This window comes from Epinephelus moara, chromosome 5, assembly GCF_006386435.1.
Source record: "Epinephelus moara isolate mb chromosome 5, YSFRI_EMoa_1.0, whole genome shotgun sequence".
NCBI classification, from domain to species: Eukaryota; Metazoa; Chordata; class Actinopteri; order Perciformes; family Serranidae; genus Epinephelus; species Epinephelus moara.
The window spans coordinates 1,912,725-1,936,060 of record NC_065510.1 but is presented as its reverse complement, the minus strand read 5'-3'; the positions used below and the strand labels follow the sequence as shown (position 1 = coordinate 1,936,060).

Below are 23,336 nucleotides of genomic sequence, written 5' to 3'. Positions count from 1 at the left end.
TCTGTCCTGTCAGTCTTGAGGTTTCCCTTTTTTAAATGATGAATACAGACTACTGCCGCCTGCTGGTGTGGAGAGTTAATTCCTCTCATGCAGTCACAGAATGAAGGTGCTAGTTGGTCGCTGGCTGCAGTCTTTGTGGTGTGTGCGTGTGCAACTTTTGGCTGAAACTCAGGTGACATGAGGTGATGCAACAGTCGGTCTTCACTGCCACTAGTTCTTTTATGTTAGTTTGGTTTATCCGGGCCTTAAGACAGCAGCACTCAGCGGGGGCTTGCATCCGCTGGTGTCTCTCACCTTGGGTGAGTCCCGCCCCTCTACAGGAGTTTGGTTGTAAAGGCAAGTCCATTTATTTATCTCTTAGGTACCGCTCCACCTCACGCACAAGCTGTGGTTCCTCACCGCCACAGAGGAGACCTTTCACATCGTAGTGCCAGCCTGTGATGCCAGGTGTCTGGACACCTTTGTGTTGAGTTAAGACTGTTTTGTTAAACTATATTATTCATGTTTGGCAGCGGTTGAAGCGGCCCTGCAGCTTTTATTAAACAAAACTGAAATGTTGAAATCCTCCCAAAAGGGAAAACAGAATATGAGCAGATAGATTTGATCGTCCAGCTGCAGGAGTCACATCTGCTGTTGGAAACCAGTCAGTTTAAAACTGCTGTGTGTTCATCTGTCTGACCACAGATCACACACACACACACACACACACACACACACACACACACACAGATCTTTTTTCTGTTCTCCTCATGGACTCGTGAAGACCTCTCTTTTCCCAGAGAAGCAGATATAATAGAGGTGAGGAGTCAGGTTGTGTCTGTTTTGCGAGGCAGCCGAGCAGGTTTTAAATCAGCCTCGCAGCGAAGTGCTCAGTCGCCACTTGTCAGGCCTTTAACCCTTTAATCACCCAGAAGTGTGAACTCCAGCAGCTTAGTGTCGGATGACCAGCAGCTCCAAAGCTCTGGTTTCATTTTCAAGTGCCTCCTCTTTGGTCAGATGATACGCCGATAATCCTCCTGGTTCTTCCTGTTTTTTAGTCTCCATCCTTTGTTACATACATGAGTTGTTTCTGCACTGATCACCTGTCAATCAAACTGAGTGGGCGGGGCAATGATGCTCTTTATATGTTTGCACAGGTTGACTTTCTGTAGGTGGCGCTTAAATTATGATTTACATGATCTATTTCATGTTTCCACAGAATCAGACGGCGGTATCAGCAAACTTTTACTTTTTTTTATCTCCTGTGTGTCTATCAGTATTATTCTGTTCCCTCTATAAATTTTTGGCGTGTCCCTGAATGCAGCACAGGTGGAATAGCAGCAGATTGTTGAGTTTGAGTAGGTCTCAAAGAACGCAGCTCAGCCTTGCTTCCTATTTTTCCCAGTGGCCACTCGCAGCATTGCAATGAAAAAATCCCCTGCAGCCCAAAAAGCATTTTCCCCACAGACCACCATTATAAAAGAAACGTCTGTAAAATTGTTGACAGGACACCTCAAACTGTGAACAAGGTCAGTTATGACTATAATTAATTTTATGATCCATGGAGGTTTTATATTTGTAAAACTTTGCTCGCGCCAAGTCAAGAAATTTAAAAATCATTGCAATACCATCACAGTGTAAAATCTGTAGACCCTGACACACCAAGCTAACAGCTGGCCATTGGTCAATGTTGAGCTGTAGGGTAGCATCTGTTCCCCTAGTTGGTACGATGTGTCTCGCATCGTTGCCCCTTATCGTCCCCCATCAGAAGAGCAGCTGATATCCGTTTGCTAAATTGGAAGCGAGTAAGCCCACACACAACAAACCAACTTCAAAGAACTAGCGGCCACAAAAGCTAACTGTTGCGTCGCCTCATATCACCTGTGTCTCAGCTAAAAAAGTTGCACGTGAAAACACCGCAAAGACTACAGCCGATGTTCAACTAGCACATACGCTCTGCACCAGCTCAAGAGGACATAACTCTCCACACCAGGAGGTGGCGGTCGTCTGTATTCATCATTCAAAAAGGGAAACAGGAAAACTGTCTCGTCGCTAGTTAGCCAGTTAGCACATTAACAACACAATCTACTGTTGAAAGAACAGAGTATATTTACTGTGCACCAGTGAACAATAACACAAACCATCATGAAATGTTTTTGCTAAAGAGCTCAGTGGATTAAAAAAAATGATCTTACATTATATAACAAGTTAAGTTTGGTCTCACTCCCTCTTGACTTTAGCTCTTTGTTTACCTTCCTCACTTCTGTTCTTCTTCTCGTGCACTGAGCTAAACTGCAAATCAGAGTGATTTCATTCACCAATGGGCTCCGCAGTCACTGACGCCAATTCAACATACTAAAATGGCAAAAAAAAAAGCAGACGGGCATCGACAAGAGGAACACCACGCCCACTATGGCAACAGACGCTCACCAATGGCCCAGCGTTGACTAACGGCTGGCGGTTGGACTTCAGGCTCTGATTTGAGCTGGATCTGTGTGGTTACAAGATCNTCCGCAGTCACTGACGCCAATTCAACATACTAAAATGGCAAAAAAAAAAAGCAGACGGGCATCGACAAGAGGAACACCACGCCCACTATGGCGACAGACGCTCACCAATGGCCCAGCGTTGACTAACGGCTGGCGGTTGGCTTGGTGTGTCAGGACTTCAGGCTCTGATTTGAGCTGGATCTGTGTGGTTACAAGATCAACCAGACAGCATAAACACCCTTCTTTCTACGCTACAGTATTCATCTGTTAACCTGAGTGATGTCATTATTGTGAACTATGTCTGATTGGCTTTGTCTCTGCAGATATCATGGAGCAGAGATCATGACGACGCAGCATCGATCCGGTCGGCCGGGACGCCGGGACCATCCAGCGGCGGACACACGTCTCACAGCGGCGACAACAGCAGTGAACAAGGTGAGATTACTGACAGAGCTTCACATCCATCAGCCATCATCCATGTTTGTGTGTTTTTCGTATGTTTTACAAATTTACATGAACTCTGTGAACGCCAGAGGTGGAACAAGGGTCCAGATCCTTTACTTAAGTAAAAGTACTAATACCACACTGTAAAAATACTTCACTACATGTAAAAGTTCTGCATCTGCAAAACATGTCATCTGTTTGGTCGTTTGTTACCAGCCGGCTGCCTTTGTGTCAAACAAAGACGAGTTTGCATGACCTCACCCACCAGTGGGAGCGTTTATTGCTCAGGTGCAGCGCAGTGCATTCTGGTAGTTGTAGGTTTTTTACCTCTTGAGCAAAAGCAAATGCCACAACCCCTTTTCTGTGTTTTCTCTGGTCATGTAGATACTCACCTAAATGTTTATTAGCGGACAGCCCCTTGAGATGAACCATCTGGTTTTGGAGGGGGTCCAACACACTTTATTACAACAGACACAATCACAACATAAAACATACATACATGGCTCTCATTTACTGACCCACCCCCACATCATTCCCATAAGCCCACACACCTGCACATAATAAAAGTGAATAGTATAGTATATAAAATAATAATAGTAGTAGCCTGCCTCACAATACAAGCGGGCAGGAAGACATCACCATCAGAAACAGTGACATGATGTTTCAAGGAAGAATAATAACAAGTTTTGAAAGAGGAGCAGTGAGTTGACTGTTCTTATGTTGGTGGGCAAATGAGTCCAGTCAGAGGGAGCTTTGAATTTGAAGCCGTGTCTGCCAGTTTCTTCGTTAGTTTTGGGAATTGAGAAATAAGGTTGTTGAGTATGTCTCAGTGAGTATGGAGATATATACGGAGTCAGGTCTTGTTTTTATGTAGCGCCACTTTCAAAAGTATTTGCATCGTTCTACTGCACAGACAGCTCAGTTTTAGTAAAAGGCCAAATTTGAAATATTTCTCTAAGTACAGTACTTGAGTAAATGTGCATCCGTGTGTGTGTGTGTGTGTGTGTGTGTGTGTGTGTGAGGGTTTATGAAGGGTGGCAGAGGATGGCTGACATGTTGGACTCGATGTGAGTTATAAAATAAAGGGAGACGGCTGAGAAAAAGAGGGAGTGAGAGAGCGATGAAGGCTGACAGACGACGTGAGCTTTGAGTGGAGCTGAAAGAAAGAGAGCTTTATGTCCCGGAACACACACACACACACACACACACACACACACAAAGGGAAATAGAAATAACACGGCGTGCAGTGAATACACATACACTGAAACATGCAGTAACAGAATTCATACACGTTTATAGTTTAAACACGTAGAATTTCACAGTATACACACTCAAACAGACCTCCTGTAATGTCTCTATCCACTTTTATTTCAAATTGGTTTTGAAAAATTCAAAATGGAAATCCAGAAATTAGAGAAAAAATGCCTCAGTATTCCCACAATTTCTTTTTGCTTAAAGCCGCTACAAGGAACTTTTAACTGGATATGCAAAAGTCTCTGGTTTCTGCTGATGTCTGTGCGTGACCTACAACAGCAAATGAGACCATCGGTGTGAAGATAAGCTATTTCTATATAGTGTATATCCATACCTTTAGGAAACTGTCTCCGGGTCCGCCCCAGGTCGCTTCCAGGACGAAACGATTTACGGCACTCAGACGGCACACGTCATCTTACCTAGCTGCTTACATTTATAGTGACTCTTATAAATAGTCGCTATTCCTCCTCCTCGACCCGACGTCCGCGGGGAGTTAAAATAGCAGCAATCATCGGGTAAAAGTTCTGTGAAAGCACTGGACTCACCAACAGTCAGCCACGTCTCAGTCACACAGAGAAAATCCAATCCTCGGGAAGTCAGGAAATCCTTCAGGATAAACGTTTTGTTCGCTAGCGATCTAGCATTTACCAGCCCAATCCTGGCAGGAGCCGGCGGGTCCACAGCGTTAGCTGTCCGGGGAGCCACACACAGAGGCCGCGGGTTGCGCAGATTCACTGCACCAGTGGGGACGAGGAGAGCAGGGGCCGCGGGGCTGGAACACCTCATCCGGGCCAACGACAGGTACCAGCCAGGCGTCGACAGGGTCCAGCGAGGTGGAGCTGGGGCGCGGCAGAGGTGAGCTGGGATCCCCGATAGGAGCGGGGGCAAAGTTTTCCCGTCTTGTTGTTTCATTCATCCCCAAAACAAACACATGCGCGAGCCAGGTAAGCGTCTTTACGACAATACGCGCTAGAGCTCATGGGAAATGTAGGCTTCATTCCGGCAAAACACTACCGCTTTTGTCCACAGGGTCGCAAAATCAACTCAAAATGAAAGTTCCTTGTAGGGGCTTTAATTTTAATACCAGTCTTTATCTGCTCTCTTTAAAATATTCACATATATGAAGCTCAAGTTGAGTCTTGAGCACACAAGGTAAAACCTGGGTAGTTATCTTGATAGTAATACATGTGTTATATTGTTTGTGCAAGAGCTGTATATTGAGTAAAAAACACAAATCTTATGGGACTTCAGGGAGAAACAAACACAGCGCACAGCATTAGGATGGCATCATGTCTCTGTCCACACTTTAAGTCCAACTTTAGTCCCAGTTAGTCAATCCTGTTTGCAATTGAAAATAATATCATAGTGGTGTTTAACTTTGATGTTAATTTTATAGAAAGGAAGAAGATCTTTGGAGAAATATCAGAGATGCTGCTTTACAGTGTCTGTGTTTGACAGTTGAGTCTGCAGAGAGACGATGTAATAGACTTGTTGTGGAAACTGTAGCTCACAAGTTAAGCAGCAGATTTGAAGAATAAGGAGCGAGTTCTTCAATATGCTGCAGCTAATTAGCCTTCTGTTAGTTAGCTTGTCTCTGGTGATGTTTGTTTGATGGCTCATTGAACAAGCTATGCAGATTTGGCTTAAAATGAAGGGTCCTATTCAAACAATCTATTGCATATGATCTAAAGTGCATTTTGCAAGTGCATTAAAGGCGTGACCAATTACACTTTTCCCAGTTAAACTGTGCACAATCTGGGCGCACAGTAAGGCGCAAGGCACAAAGGGGTTGTATTTAGTCCTTAAGTCCAATTAGGCTGTAAAAATAATGGACGTAGCTACAGTGACGTCACCCACTGGATGTGGACTCCCATTTTGAAGCCTCGACTTTGGCTTTTCATCTGTCGCCATCTTTTTTGGTGCCAGAAGTGACCATATCTGGGCAGGAGGGTGGAGCTGTGGAGGAGTGAGGGGTGGATCTGACTGAGAAGCAAAGGACATTATTAGCAGACAGCCTGTTGTTCAAAGCAGCTACGCCCTTAATTATGTGTCACGTTAAGACTTAATAAAAATTAACGGTTGAATTATATAAACATTCACCCCCTGTACAGTTGTTAATGTTGAAATTAGCTATAGAGTCCAAAACAGTTCTTGTACCAGGCTGTAAACGTGTATTTCTGCTTTAAAGTTGGACACTTGAGTTTGGGCGTCGATGGGGATTGACTGGATTTTGGAGCCACCCTCATGTGGCCATTAGAGGAACTGCAGTTTTTGGCACTTCACGTTGACTTTATTTTTCAGCCTCGTCGGTTGCCACTTGAATAATACTCACTAAATGCAGTTCCACTTTAAACACTACACACACACACACACACTCAGGAGCTCTGGCTTCATGCTGCTGCTCTTAGTCCAGCCTGTTCTGTTAGCATGCATCTGTTAGCGGGCCAACTGAAACAAGTCCTGTGGTTTCTCTATGTGCTGCCCACATTTACAGGTTCACACCGCTGTGGGGGGGCGCTGCCAGGTTCACCTGAGAGTCTGACCTTCACAAAAAGGCTGCGTTTGATTTACAAAGAGATTTTCTTAATCAAGCATTTACAATCCCAACATGCATCAGTCCTACTAGTGTGCTGGACTTCAGCTCTTTTAGGCTGGTTTTTTTTTTCCAAGCTAGTTTCTGTTTCACAAACTTCAGCCAGACAATGTTTTTTCTCGTTAACAGTTTCTTTCACTGCTTTTTCTGGAAACAAACATGTTCCTGAGGTTTTCTGCTTCGTCTGATTAATGACTATCTACTGCTGCGCTCGACAGAAACATCTTTTAGCCAAAGACTGCAGTTATTTCATGAACTTTTAACAACTCTGTTGAGGATTTGACAGAATGCCTAAAGCATAATGTAAGCTGTAGCTGTTAAATGCTAATGTAATATAATCATTGTTTTTAGCCACGATGGCAGCACGGCTCCAGAGATGGCAAAATCGGCCTGTTAGTTGGTCGATCACTGTGGTGCAGACTAAAATATCTCAACATGTTCTTGATGGATTGAGATGAAATTTTCATGCAGACATTCATGATCCCCAGAGGGTGAATCCCACTGACTTTGGTGATCACCTGACTTTTTATCTAGCGCCGCCATGAGGTTGACATTTGTGTTTGTTTTTTTTAAGTGAAACACCTTGGTAACTGTAGTGTGGCTTGAAATGTTTCCTGTCGGAGCTGTCTAATCAATGAAAAACACAAACAAAATCAGCAACTTGTGCAGCAACTGTCTGATTCTCATGTTGCTTGTTGGATATGAAGCTGTCGTTACTTGAGTCAGGGATAACGAAATCTGCATGAGAGAGATCAAGTCAGTCTCCAACTCCGGGTGTTTTGGAGCACAGTCTGTGAAACTAAAGACAAACTGTGTCACACCTCCATTTGGAAACAGATCTGCTTCATCAGAATGTTCAATCTGACTGGATGTATCAGCGTCCAGACCTCAAGCTGCTTCAGCTCGCTCTCTGTTGGCTGGTAGATCTTTAAACATCACTTACACACAGCCAGCTCCTCAGTTGACCTCCGCGACGGAGCCAAATGTGGTTAATAAGAGATTTCTTTGACGTTACTGAAAAACCTCAGTTCAGCAGGACGTCAGATGACATCTGCTAACTGTAGGCTAATTCAGAAGCCACAGCCAAACTCCACAGCATATTTGGCCGGTGCTCGGTGTTAATTTGCCATCCTGGAGAAGATAAACAGAGAAACATGTACACTGCATAGAACACCATAATGCTGTCACTCTGAGTGGGCTTTCTCTGTCGGTGAATGTGTACTGAAGAAAGAGAGAAATACGCTTGTTTGCTTTCTTTCCAAGAGGGAGATGAAAGGATCAATACCAGCTGCCAGGATGTGGTTAGCCTAGCTTAGCATAAAAGCAGCTAACTGAGCTCGATCCAAAGTTCAAAAATACACCTAATAGCCGTTCTACAGCTCACTGATTGACACACTATCTTGTTTCTTTAATCCGTACACAAACAGAAATGTAAAAAGACAGTTTGTGGTTTTAAGGGGGAGTTACTTACTGGAACTTTTTCTTAACAAACAACAGTGTATCCATCCACCCAACACTTTGTGCATCCTCTCCAGTCATAGCAGGAGCATGCATGTCTTGGGTCTGGTCTCCATACAGGCATGATGGTACCAAACGAATCCGAAGAGGTCTCTTCTTCTCCAAAAGAAATGTACCCGGTGAAAACATGTGACAAATCAGTGTTTCTTCTACCCTGTTTGGCACGTCACAGACGGGCCGCCCACTCAGCAACTTCTTATCCAGACGTTTAGGAGGTTTTTACGGGGAGCTGAATTATCTGCAGAGATCTCTCCAGAACAAACGGACACAGTAATTTAAAACACTGAATCACAGTTTCATTTTAAAAAGTCTTGGTTTTCTGATGTTGCTCATCGCTGAGGGGCTGCCAACTATATAGTGGCTGATCTAGCTTTCAGAGGGAGTCAGAACTTTGATTTATGCAGCAGCTTAGGTTTATGGATGGTTGTCGTAGAGCGTTATATGATCAAAAAGCTTTGTCCACATACTTTAGTGTCCTTGTGATCTGGTTCTGTCTCTCCTGGTTTGGGCCCCTCAGTTCCAGTGAAGGGAAATCTTAATGCTGCAGCACGCAGTGATATTTTAGACAATAGAGTTCTTCCAGCTTTGTGTCAACAGTTTGTGTCTTTGTCTTTCCCTTTTCATTATGACAAAGTCATCCCCGTAAAGAAATGTGTTTATGTTGTGGAAGAACTTGACTGGCCTGCACAGAGCTCTGACTTCAACTTCCAACACCTTTGGGATGAACTGGAACACAGTCTATGAGCCAGACGTGATCACCCGTCGTCAGTGTTGGACCTCACTAATGCTCTGGTGCAGCCGGGTTCAAACATCTGGTGGAGAGCCTGAAACCAGATGAGTGGAGGCCTGTGTTCCAGCGTCCACATACTTTTGGCCATACGATGTATCTAGAGCCCCTCCAGCCTGCTATGTGTCTTTAAAATCTCTCAGCTGGATACGTTCAGTTTCATCTCAGTCCTTCGGTCTCGGTGTTTTTATTCCAGGTCTGACCTCAGCAGTGAGGTCACCGTTATTAGAGCGTTGGATTGGCTTTTATTCATCTGACCCCTCCCACCGTCGCCAGCAGAGGAGAAATGGTCCGTAGTGGAAATGTGGTGGAAAATAAAGACTCTCTCCTTCTCCCTCTCTCCAGTGAGCGTTCCTCCAACAGACCACGGATAATAAAATTTTGTACAAACAGTTCTTAAAAAGCGCAGCGATGGAGGAGGCAGGCAGGCGGCACGACTCGACGGCTTCATGCGTTTGTTTTTCTCTATCTCACATGTGCAGAGCAGACAGAGATTCATCATGTGGTGCAAACAGAACACAATGACTGCTGGGAGAACACTTGATGTTCCTCTGGCAAACTTTTTTTTGGCATGTTTAAAGTGCGTTTATCAAAGATTTGGTGGAGTGAAACCTCCTGAGTCGCAGAGTGTAGTGGATATACTCACTCAGTTTTTCTTGATTTACAACAAAAAGACACTTGTTTCCTCAAATTTGGCACAAACATCAACTTGGACGAATTTGATTTTGGCGGTTTAAAGTCAACGTTCACTGTGACAACACACAACATGCCTCTTCAGACGCTCATGATAACAACATTTCACACAAATATCTAATGGGATAAAATGATGACGTGATGATATTTTGTATCCAAAAGGTCAAAGGTCAAAGGTCAAAGGTCAACTTCACTGTGACATCATAATGTTCTGCACAAAACACTTTTTTGGCCATTACTCCACACCATATCTCAGGAACAGAAGGGGAGACAAAATTGGGGACACTAATCTTTGGTGTCCACCTTGAAACTGCTGATTGTAAAGATCTTTTGTGCTGCCGGGTTGAAGATGTGTGTGAAGCGTCCATGTTTTGAAAGACATGGACGTAAACTTAATGGGTTTGCGGTGCCATAGAACCACAAGGCGATAATTAAATAAAGTTTTACACATTTTCAGTCTTTCATGAATAATAATCTAATCAGAAATGCCTGAAACTTAAAGATAAAATAAAAATATTGCAATAACATTCCTGTTGGCCAGCATGTTCTCACAGGCAGAAAAAAACAGCGGCTAGTCAGAGGCCCTCAGCCTCAGATACTGATGCACATTGCAGTCTTTAGTGTCTGTATGAAATGCACAGAGCTTACAACCAACTTCAGTGTAACCCCATCCACTTGGTTATTAAATGGTCAGAGCAACGGATGCAGTATAAAGAACAAGAAAATCTGCTTAGGACACGGGGAGGTGGATGGGTCCAACAAGCACAGGACTTTAACCCAGGAGACTTTTCAGGTCCCGTCACGTGACAGTCGACTGATGTCACTAACGATCTTTTCTTTACCTTAAACATGTTGCTAAGTTGGCTAAACTATTGATATGTGACCGCTAAAGGATGAGATCACATTTTCTTGGCTGAGGTGGCAAAGTTCAAAAAACAGAAGATGCACCAAAGGCTGACAACAGCAGGGTGTGATCGTGTGTTGCTGCCGCTCAGCGTTGCAGTCTAGTCTGCAAGAAAGACCAGAGAGAGGAGATGAAAGAGTGGAGGGGTTGATGTTACTGATACTGGATTTTAGTTTTAGATTTTTTTTCCCTAGTTTTTTCCCTAATATCGACATGTTCTCTTGGATATATTTGCATTAAAGCAGGTGATGAAGACAAGCACTAATTCATGTTTAATTTTGCAGAAAATAAAGAAATTTGCTCAAAATTCTTGCAACATTTAAATGGAAAGACAACTTGTGGGTAGGTGACCTGTATGAGAATATTTGAAAGCATTGTTGGCTGGTTGTGAATGTCACACTTTTCCTCATCTGTTCTTTGTGTATCTGCCTGTTATCTGACTTCACACATGGCCGACTGTACAGCAGTTTTTCAATATTTCCGGCTGTGATCAGAAAATGAAGCTTTGACTGAAGTGTCCTCCACCTCTAAATGTTCATCGCCCACAGTCCTCCTCCCCTTCTCTGCCAGTTCACAGGTTGTTGTGAAGCCGAGTTGTCACAAACCATTAGCAGGTTGGGTCGGACCTCTCTTTCCTTGGCTCTCCAAGGAGAGAGGGAGTGCGGGTGGAGGGGTGGAGCGTAAATCAGCCTCGGGGAGCTTGCGGTTCAGCCTAATGAGGCTGAGAGCTTGTTTATGGAGTTACGCATCATTTTTATGATTATTTCCACCTTTTCAGGCTCTGCTGCGCGGCAGAATCCTGCCTCTGTTCAGGCAGAGGGAGGCCCTGGTTGGTCCTCGGCTGACTCTAGGCAGGGCGGCAGGGCCTGGAGCGCCTGCTGCAGGCTGCCGGGGACTGTCGCCCTAACCTTGGCCCGGCGCTGTTAAAAACACTGAGGAGAAAATGAGCCTCATTAAACAGGCAGAGAAAGTGCAGTAAAAACACCGGGCCCGGCAGCTTTTAGTGGTTTTCAGTTGAAATGCTGCATTATGTGCCACGATCCAAAACCTGCGGGGGGATGGTGGGGCACAGAGAGGGTTACGGAGCAGGGCAGGCCAGAGGGACTGCAGGGTCACCAGTTTGAATCCACTCATCAACTGGGGAAATCTGTGCAGGGGAAGTACACGAGAAAAGGCATGTGTTTGCTCGGCGCCTTTAATGGCTAGAAGAGTGCTGAGAGGCCTCATGTGCACTGAGTGAAATGTGCTAATGTTAGCTAGCTGGCCAGGGCTCTGCAACCACAGGCAAATATAGTAAATATATATACCGAAACCTACCAGGAATACTCAGTGATTGGCCAATGTACTCTTTGTTGTGAAAACCCCAACGAGTTTTCCCACTGTTTTTTTAGTTTAAAGGGTAGCTTTGTTACTTTTTTAACCTGGACCCTGTTCTCCCATGTTTTTGTGTCTAAGTGACGAATGCGAAAACTATTTCTGAAACTGATCCAGCATTGAATGAGACTGCTGCTGCCGGCAGCCGCAAAACAGTCTGCAGTGTAACCTCTCAGGGCATTTGTGCATCATCAGTGTACATCCAATTAGCGAGTTGCTGCTGACAGGCTCAGATTATTAAATGTCTTACAACATTATGGACAGGATCCTTACAGAGATAGACCCTTTGTTAAAGAGTAGGATCCTTTTCAGCCCTGAAAATCACCATCACCAAACCCACCAGACTCCATTTACATAAATGGTAATGTTAGTGTGCATGGAGCCGCATATTTTCACATCTGAATGGGTAAATTAAGAGTTTATTTCAACCAAACCAGAGTTGGTGATTGTTGGAATAGTGGACAAACGAACCGAGACAGTTTTTGTGAGTTTTATTTTGTATGTGTCTGCTTTTAATGAGGTGTCTTTTACAATGATAAAATGACAAAAATCTGACATGTTTTTTCATCAGTTTTTACAAAATAAAAACACAAAACATATTGAGACAAAAGATTTTTAAATGTAGAAACTTAAACAAAATACTCCTTAACACTGCAGGAGGTATTTGAACTATGTACATTATTTAGAATTGAGTAGAATAGAATAAATCTTTACTGTTCCCGAGGGGTGGAAATCTGTCTTTGGCTCACCAGACACAAGTGACAACGCAGTAAAAAACAGTCAGTAAACAAACACACAAGGTTAATTTAGCAGAGTGCGCAGGTGTTATGATAGATGCATCATTCATTCCTCTGATGCCACGGTGCATTGTCACATGGTTTTGCACCACACCTACAGTAACTTAGCACAATGACACCATTAAGAGTGTTGTCAGGACAACAGGACAGACAGAAGCCTTAGCTTTGTGCGGCTGCTGCTGCAGAAAATAATTTTCTAGCTGATATGGTTTTAACTTTAGATTGATATGTGTACAGGATTATGCAAACAACAATCTCCTGTGGCCATTAAAAGGAAATTCCCAGGGATATTTTGGCATTATCATGGTGAAATACTACATTTACTACAATACTACAAAGTAACATAAGGCAATGTTGTGATGACAGGAAAGATTGAAGCCTTAGCTTTCTGTCACAAAAAGAATAAATGTTCCCGCAATTGTAGTTTTTATTTTAGATAGATACAGGATTATGCAAACAACAATCTCCCACGTCCATTACGCAAAATACCAGTGTAACTACGCCAAAATACCAAGTTAGCACAGCGCGTAATGTAAGGTCATGACATGATGGGGAGGATAGACGCCTCAGCTTTCTGCCACAAGAAGAATAAATGTTCTAGCTATTATGGTTTTTATTTTAGATCAATATATACAGTGTACAGGATTATGTGAACGACAACCCCCCAAGGCCATTACAGGGAAATTCCTGAGAAAATACCAGCGTAATTACAGCGAAATACGACGTTTGCTATGGAGGTATTTTTGTGTCTTTTTGTTGCAATCATATACAACTGTTTTGAGAGCATATTTCTTGAACTGCAATCAAAAATCAAGTTTGTAAGTAAAAACGTGTGATCATTTTGCTTATAAATCAGTCCTCTTTGCTTACGAGTTCAGCTGCACTTAATGGGCGGGGCCTACGCTGATGGATGAGAGAGGAGTTTCTATTGGTGGGTTTGATGTGGCTACATACGTACAGAGTGGGCTACACCCACGATTCCCTCTCTCCCTCTGGAAACGCTCGACAGTCGGCATTACTGCTGCACCCCGGGGCATCGACGGCATTGACCGTTACGCCGTAGAATAGTTCTGCCCTGGCTAAACAAAAGCAATCTACATGCACCAGTTCAAATAAAACATTCTTGTTATTATTATTTATGTATAAACATACCTGCTCATTGTTTTTCGCCACAGCTCCTGCACTGAATTCCCCGTGAACTACAGAACTCCCATGTTGCTTTGCAAGCTGTCATTGCGATCGAGACTGGCCAATAGAGACGTGTCTTACAGCTTTCAGTTTAGGCCCCGCCCACCAGGTTCATTTTTTTACTCACAAAACTTTTTGACTTGCAAACAGAAAAAAATGACTTGCAAGCAAAACTTTCGGATTTGCATTTTTTGATCAATCATTTTTTACTTTCAATATTGATACTTTTGCTCTCAAATCTTTTTTTGACTGCAAAACCTGCTCTGTTTGATTGAATAATAAAGAAACAAATGTATCTCCATAGTTTGCACGGCCCGTAAGGTAAGCTAACATGGGGCAATAACGTGACGACAGGACAGACAGAAGCCTTATTTTCTGCTACAAAAAGAAAGAACACTCTATCTATTATGGTTCTTATTTTAGATCGATATATACAGTGTGTAGGATGTGAACAGTGTTACGTTGCGGCCGTCTGCAGGATCCATTTTAAGGGGATAAACGTGCTCGCCTATCAATCAGTGAATTAATATATTTGCAGTTCACCATGCGAGAAAAACAAAGTTTTCTTAACAAATTCAAGGAAACACAGCATGACATTGATTTACAAATTGTAATTTTCTAGTTAAGGTATTCCCTTAAACAAATAAAAACAAACCTGTGTATTTTAGGCTTCTTTATACACAAGATGAAAAAATATATGTGAAGAAAATGTATTGAAGTTACAGTATATTGTAAATATTATTACGATGGGATTTATGTCTGGACGAAATTGTTGAGGTTGGTCAGATAAGGTACCATCCAGCCCATCATTTTCGGTACGTACGGTAACATCTGTTTCGTGTCTGTAAAATAAAGTTTCTGTCTTCTCTGTGTTGCTCAGGTGACTGCCTGGATAACGGTGTGGCTTCTCCCAGCACAGGAGATGACGACGACCCCGACAGAGACAAACTGCACAACAAAAAAAGAGGCATCTTCCCCAAAGTGGCCACCAACATCCTGAGAGCCTGGCTTTTTCAGCACCTGACGGTAAGTTCATCAGCCTCATCCACATCATTGAGCTGCTCAGTATAGTGAGGAAGTAATGTTTAAATCATGTGGTCCAGGTTATCGGCAGGTGGAATGCTTAGTGTGATGCCACGTTGAGTCTTATGGTGTTGTTGTGTAGACGTGGAATCACAACAATCCTGTTGCTACTGTGGGTCGTCTACATGGACATCTTTAAACCTGTTGGGGTTCATAGAAGTTACTGAGAAGTCTTTGTCATCTAGTCTCCTCAGAAAACACAACTCCATCTAACTTTTTTTAAATAATTATTAGTAATTAATATGCTGTTACAGCTTAGAAGGCCAAAAATAATATGCACTTGACTTCTTGTGTTTAAGGCTGCTGTCAGCCCTAGAGTCGTCTCCTCTGGTCTGAATCAGGGACTCATGTTGTTCCAAAGTTGTATAATTGCCTAGAGTTGGTTCGTGTTCTCACGGCAGCATTTACAAGAGGACCAGATCAAATGCCTTGTGTGAGAAAGCTGCTCTTGATTGGTCAGAATTTCCATGTGGGAAAAATCCAGGAAGTAAAGCAAACGTTGAAGAAGAGTACACTTGCAAGATAAATGTGACACTTTCTAATGTCACAATGGAGGGACAACTACGCAGGTTGATTTTAGCGCTGCTCATCGTGGACTATATTGCTGTCATTGTTCATTTTAGTCAAACCATACAGTTTGAAAACGAGGCGCGGCTCCAACTAGAAAACAATGTTTTGATGCATTGGATGTGCTGAATGTGCATATTAAGGCAGTACAGGAGGAGGTGCACATTAATAATCCTCCAGGACTGTAACATGCTCATGTTTAACCCAAACAATGTGTCATGTGACTGCAGTTGCTTCACATCCAGGTCGGAACACCTTCTCACCACAAACCAACCGCACCAGAGTTCCTTTGGAACCGGACCGAGACCACCTCTTCAAGAAGGTCTCGGTCCAGTTGTTTTGGTGTGTTCACACTTGACCAAATAAACCACACTGAGGGGGCAAAGAAACTTGAGTTCAACTGAACTGAACCAAACAGGGCAGGTGTGAAAGCACCCTAAAATGCAACCTCACATCTCTCTTAGAAATGAATTTATTCAGGACAAAGGCTGCATGATAAGCAAAAAAGCAATATTGAGATTATTTTGACAGATATCATGATGAGTCACAATTTTAGTCAGAAAAGTAGATTTTGCATTTTAACTTGCACTGAAAAAAAATATAAAAGTGATAATGTGATTTTTGTCGGGGTCTGTACCAACCAAGCATGTTCCTTTGTGTCTGGAATATGGTTTGTAGGCCGCATTTATAACTGTATATTGTGACACATTTGACCTTTATCAAAAAGGCTCCTGCAATTTGGATGTTGCACCTGGCCATATTGCAGTTTCGGTCAGTGTTTGTGTAACTAAACCAATCAAATGTAGGATGGACAAAATGATCCTTTACAGTGCTGTCAGTTATTCCAAAAAGAACCGCTGTAGTTGACTGTAGTTGAAGAGTTCCAGTTGCTGACATTTCTGTCCACTTTGAAGTTGTGTTGACCTTTTCACCCCCGACTGTCCCACCCTGCTTATAACCTGGGGACATTCAGTGCGGGGTAATGACCTTTGACCTTGGCTGTGGTCCAGGTATTTCACCTGTGGGCTCCTCAGGGGTGATCCGACAGGAGGACAGGAGTGATTTTACACTGGAGAAATGTTCTTTGTCAGTTGACGTGTAATTTTTGTTGCTGATGTTGTTAGTTTGTCCATGATATCGGATCATTTAGAAACTTTTATTGCTGATTTTTCACAAAATGCTGTTAATCTCCGTTGTGGTCATTCTGTAACGAGACGGTGCAAAGATGCAGAGATACAGAAGAAAATGAGTGTAATAGGTCCTCTTTAACCCTGGTGTTACCTCGCTAACTCCAAATCCTGCCTTGTAGTACAGGCCTCTGGTTTCAGAGTCTCCGTGAGACTTCTTCCATTTACCTGCCTCCCAAAATCTTATCTTCAAGTACATTAACTATGCATTTTCTTATCCACAATGACCAGGCTCAAATGCACTCAAGAATTATGATGATTTTGTTGTTGTTTGACAAAATGAAACACATTGTATTAGAACTTGATGGTTAAATACACAACACTAATCTAATGAGGTCCAACTGCAACAGCCTCGTACTAATTTATTTATTTATTTTTTTAAGATTTTTTTTGGGCAGTTTAGCTTTTAATTGATATGAAAGTCAAGCATGAAAGGGGGAGAGCAAAAGGAGAGTGACATGCAGCAAAGGGCCACAGGCTGGAGTCGAACCCGGGCCGCTGCAGCAACAGCCTTGTACATGGGGCGCCTGCTCTACCACTAAGCCACCGACGCCCCAGCCTCGCACTAATTAATAATACAAGATAAATGAATGAAGTGGCCCGAGAAGATCTTACAGATTAAAACGTTGACTTAAAAAAAACAAAGTCTAATTGGAGTTGAGAGCTTGTTCTTTTCCATTTCCATTTTCCAAGTATCTCTTCCCATTCTCCTTGTGTGATGCTCAGTTTCACACCTTGTTTTAACTCTAAATGTATTTTCCTTGTTTAGTTGTTGAAGGCTTAAAGACAATTTCAAAATGACCTTTTTATAAGGTTCATTCTCATATGTTCTAATAAATATTTTCTGTGACCATATTTTTCTCCTTTCCCGGTTTTGTAAATTAGATTTGTCCTTAAGTTCCTGAAAACTCTTTATGATACCTGACTTCATGAGAGTACAGTGTGCCGTTAGCCCATTGGAGATCCAATCTTTAAATATTTTGTCAGTGTTTACAAGGTATGAATTCTGGGTCATATGCAAACCATCTTAAAATATCTGCTGCCTTCCTTAAGTGAAAATGTTTGTGTTTCATTCCATGTTTGTAATGAACTGTTAATTCACGGGTTATTATGTCTTATGGCCGGTATACACTGTGCGATTTTGGGCTGTCCCAGACAAAAGATGGCCGTCGTGGGAGAAACGTGGCGATATCTTTGGTCGTGGTTCTAAAACAGTGGTATTACGTCGCACTGTGAGACAGGTTCAAGGACGGCCGTTGTCAACGTCTTGCGACCAAAGATAACCTGAGATAAAATTCTGACGGTGTCAGAAATTTAGGATGACTATCTCACAGTGTGACAGCTGCTACGACCTACGTCTACTAATCAACCAATAGAAATGCAGCACGAAATGACGCAATGGTCACCGCGACACCGGCGCTAAACCCAAACAAATGATCGCTTGCCATGGAGGTAAAACGAACAAAAAGAAGTGTGTGGAACTCCCAGAAAGAGGAAAGTTTGGTGGAGCTGTGGCAGCAGAAGCCTTGTTGATTTGATGTTTCCTCCAGCTGCTATCATGACCGCCAGAAAAAAGACGCTGCATGGAAGGAAACTGAGGAGGAACTGCAACTTCCAGGTGAGCAAGCTACCTATGGTGGCGCAGATGGATGACGTACGCTGATGCGGTGCACGCTGATGACGTTGCATATTGACATACGTCGTAACCTGCGATTCAGTAGTGAACGGCCATCATACAATCTACACACATCAAACTTGACGTCGTACCATATTTTATTAGTATAGAGGGCATAAGAGCTGGGCGGATAGTGAGGGGTCTCCANGCAGATGGATGACGTACGCTGATGCGGTGCACGCTGATGACGTTGCATATTGACGTACGTCGTAACCTGCGATTCAGTAGTGAACGGCCATCGTACAATCTACACACATCAAACTTGACGTCGTACCAAAGTTTATTAGTATAGAGGGCATAAGAGCTGGGCGGATAGTGAGGGGTCTCCAATGGTTGTGTTAACTGGTATTCCTTTTCCCATTGTTTGCTCAATTTCTTTCCATCTAGCCTTATAGTTAGGTGTGCACCAGCCAATCAGGGGTCTCAGCTGAGCTGCCTTATAATAGTTGGTCAACAATAAATCACATTAGCAGCTGTTTTCTAATCTCTTGATAGCCCACTCATTAAGAATGGGACACAATCAAACTCTGATACAAACTCTTTGCTCATTAGTATCACAGTGTACCTGTAAAATCACAGGTCTGCCTGCGGGGGTTTACCCAGGCAACCGTGTCTGAAGGATTAGAACAAGAGTCATTCCCACCAGGCTTTATATTAATATCTTTATGTTTATCAGCATAGAAAATAAATCAATTTCCAATCATTCAAGTAGTGAGAGCGTAAGCACCTCTAAAGGGAAATATTATTTTTTATGAGCGTGAAGCTGAAATGAATCGTCCAGTAAAAGTGGGAGGGCCGGCCCAGAGCTGAAAATCCCAGTCGTGACTGACTCATAGTTTTGGCTGAGGCAAGCAGAACAACCAAACACCCCCGCCCTCCCCCCCAGCCTCCACCACCACCACCACCACCTCCCATCTCCCCCTGCCTGCCTCCAAACATGGAGAGGCTAAATCGGTCCCTGCTCGGCGGGGGTCGGGGCCGCTGCCAGGACTCTGAGCTGAACCTGGAGGACAGCGAGTCCTGCAGCAGATGGGAGGTGAGAGGAACGGTGGGAGGGGGAGGCAAGGCTGGTACCTGAGAGAGGGAGGGAAGGAGGGAGGGAGAGAAGTCGTTAGCTGTTGGAGGTTAAGGTTGTGTGAAGGGCGACAGAACGTCCGACGCAGGAATCAAAACACAAAGAAGACAAAGTAATGTGCCAGATATTAAAGAGGCTCCTCGCTGTACAGAGACACAAACCTGCAGCTGCCTTTTTCATTCATTATCTCCACCAGACATAAATCTGTGTGTGTGTGCATGTCTGTATCTGTCTGTCCGTGGCTAATCTCTCAAACTACTGGACCTATCAGCCTAATTTTTTGTGTGCACATTTATAATTGTAAGCTCAATGACCTCTTGTGGTAACTTTAATAGAAGTGAATAAACTCCTGCACATAATTTCACTTGCTGGTATAGTTACTGATTTATTACATGTATTTTGATAAATATGATGAATAATATAATTGCTCAGGGACGTGAACAAGCGTCACAGAAGCTCCGTATATTTACAGTGAGTTGCTGGGTAAATGATCCATTCACAGGTCAACAAAAATGAGGTCAATGTGTCATTAAAACTTGAAAAAACAAACACCATTACATCAAGGAAAAGTTGGAATTGATTCTTTTAGAACATCTTTCAATGTTACACTATCAAAAGATCAATAATACCATGATAAATAAGAATTATCATACATTAAAAAGCCTTTCAAAATCTTATTATATAATACCTCCAAACTGTCCAAAAGTCCCTTCATCCATTTTTCTGGGTCTGCCCCGGGGCCTCCTACCAGTGGGACGTGCCCAGAACACCTCTAACAGGAGGCGCCCAGGAGGATCCTGATCAGATGTTGAACCATCTCAACTGACCCCCTTCGACATGAAGGAGCAGCGGCTCTACTCTGAGCTCCCTCCAGATGTCTGACTCCTCCCCCTATCTCTAAGGCTGAGCCCAGACACCCTACAGAGGAAACTCATTTCAGACGCTTGTATCTGTGATCTCATTTTTTCGTTCACTACCCAGAGCTCATGACCATAGGTGAGGGTTGGGACACAGATGGAGCAGTAAATTGAGAGATTCACCTTCTGGCTCAGCTCCCTCTTCACCACGACGGTCACTGCAGACATCGCACCAAACCACCGATTCATCTCACGCTCCATTTTACCCTCACTCTAGACTCACAAGTCAGTCTTTAGACGCTTTGCTTAACTAAAGACTGATGACTTTNGTTGCCGGCCGTTTTCGCCGGTGTGTTAAACACACTTTAGAAAGGAGTGTCCCCAGACTATCAGAAGGCGGAGATCTCTGATTGTCTGGTGGCGAGACTACCCTCACTCATAAACCAGACCTCGAGATACTTGAACTCCCTTGCTTGGGAAGTAACTCTCTCCCAACCCAGAGGAGGCAATCCACTGTTTTCCGGCACAGAACCATGGCCTGGGATTTGTAGGAGGTGACGTCATGGTGTGACGAAGCCACGTTATCCAAAAGTCACAGCATTAAAGTAAAACAACTTCAGGTCAGTTAGCACATACAGTAATACCACTATTCATAACTATATATACAATAACAACTAGTACTGCCCCCTGAAAGTCTAAGATTTGAGTCAGAGCCCCCTCAATCGACTGAGATGGCTTCACGTTCAGCAGTCGTCACACCTCAATGTGCAGTGTGCCTCTGGGGACGTTCTGGTCCCCCGATTTTCTTGCCGAATGAGCGCTCTTCACATTGCTGCTGCTCTTTGATACAGGCAGCTGCGTACACGGAGGCAGCTGCCTGGAGGAAGCGTCAGGCTTTGAGATAACTGTGAGTTATCTTCTGCCCTCTGCTTAGAAGTGGTGAATTTACAGCTCACAGCAACTCAATACAACACAGTCTCTGGTTTTTGTTTGGTATCTAGTGTTGGCAAAAAATGTAGTTGTACATTTCCGATCCGTCATCAGCGTAGTTAGCTTGTTTTCTGTATTATGTGAACGTACTGAGGAGCCAAATCTGATTCAACTGACTTAATTCTTAGTTGGGTACAGCCCTAATAACCCTCTGCATTATGATTATTTGTACTTTTGTTATTTAATACTTTTACTGCTCGTGCTTCTGTAATGGAGTCAAATGTTGAATGTTTGACTTCTGCTAGTAATGGAGTAGTTTCTGATGGTGTAGTAATGCAGTAGTACTTATTTCACCCCTGTGAGTGTGTGTGTGTGTGTGTGTGTGAGTGTGTGAGTGTGTGAGTGTGTGAGTGTGTGAGTGTGAGTGTGAGTGTGAGTGTGAGTGTGAGTGTGAGTGTGAGTGTGAGTGTGCCCATGAGTACACTCATCGAAGAGCAAAAGCACAATAATTCTTTTGAACTGACGGCCTGTGTTTTATTTAGTTCTGCAGTCGGACTCTTTATTATTGGCCCGCTTCAAGCCTCTGTTTTAATCCTGATGGACCTGGTTGCCATGGTTACACAGAGCACTAATGGAAAAGTTGTAGAAGCAACATGTGGAAAATGTGTGATTCAGAAAAAGATCATTTTAAACACTTTTTTTTTTCTCCTGCTGCATTTTTAAATCTTTGAGTCTCAGGCTACGCTGCTGACCCTGATGGAGGCGGAGCTGGTGCTCTGTGTGTGTGTGTGTGTGTGTGTGTGTGTGTGTGTGTGTTGGAGGGTATTCTGGCTTCATGGCTGCCTCCCCTGAAGTCGTACACAAACTCCAGCAGCCTCCTCTGAGCCACAGCTCATAAAAGCCGAGCCACAAGCCAACGTGCTGTTTACACCACACCGCACGAACGCACACACATGCACACCTACACACACACACACATGCACACCTACACACACATGCACACCTACACACACACACACATGCACACCTACACACACACACATAATCCCTGCTTTTTCATGTTTTTATTTTACAAAGTGTTTCACGTAAAAGTGCAAAAACCAACTGGAAGGCGTCCTCCCTGTTAATGTAATCAGTGTGTAATTTACCTCCCTCGTGCTCACAGATGTTATTTGCCTCCTTAAATGACTTCTTGACAAACCCCGAGCACAAACAGGTGGTGGAGGCTTTGTATACGCTACCATTTGTTTACAGTCACCCAACTCATTAAAGAGCTGCTTTGGCTTACAAATTACACATGTGACTCCATCAAAACAGCTGGAAAGACTTTGCACGTCCAAGTGCTTCTCAGCACGACGACGACAGAGCAGCAGAATTTGAAAAAAAACTCCAGCCTCGGTATGAAGAGACGAGAGAAACGACTCCCAAACTTCAAAGCGAGCGCCACAATTACAGAGAAGGACTTCATCCCGCTCGCCTGTCGGCCGGCTGAGGAATGGGCCTCCTGAGCCGAGCGGGACAGATGAGTTAGCAGGAAGCCCCGGCGCTGACCCCGCAGCCCCCCTGCCCTCCAACCATCAGGGGTCAGGGGGCACCGGGACACCTCCATCCATCCATCAGCAGCTGTTTACAGCCACAGAGTTGCAGATGTGGGTGATGGCGAGGCCACGGCGACCCACAGGCACCAACACGTGTTCAGCCGCCTGCCGCCACCCAGAGATACAGTGTACCCCGCCACGACCACCACCATGACCGTACAGGAAGTCTAATGACGCCATCAAACACCACCGATGTCAAATCCACCCTCACTTTAACCAGAGTCTCTGTCCATCTTCATATTCACGTGTTGGCCAACCTGCCCTGCTTCGTTACAGCTGAATCATCAGCGCCACAGATTTAACTAAAGGAGATCATTAAACATGGTGGTGATTGTGTTTACCAG

General features: G+C 43.8%; 1 protein-coding gene across 1 annotated transcript in view; it reads left to right on the top strand.

The window, feature by feature from the left end:
• Positions 1-23,336, top strand: part of LOC126389853 (homeobox protein Meis1-like) — a 73,394-nt gene that overhangs the window by 15,617 nt on the left and 34,441 nt on the right. The window contains exons 7-8 of the mRNA XM_050043805.1: positions 2,792-2,903; positions 14,901-15,046. Coding sequence (XP_049899762.1) covers positions 2,792-2,903; positions 14,901-15,046 — 258 coding nt within the window. The remainder of the gene's footprint in view (positions 1-2,791; positions 2,904-14,900; positions 15,047-23,336) is intronic.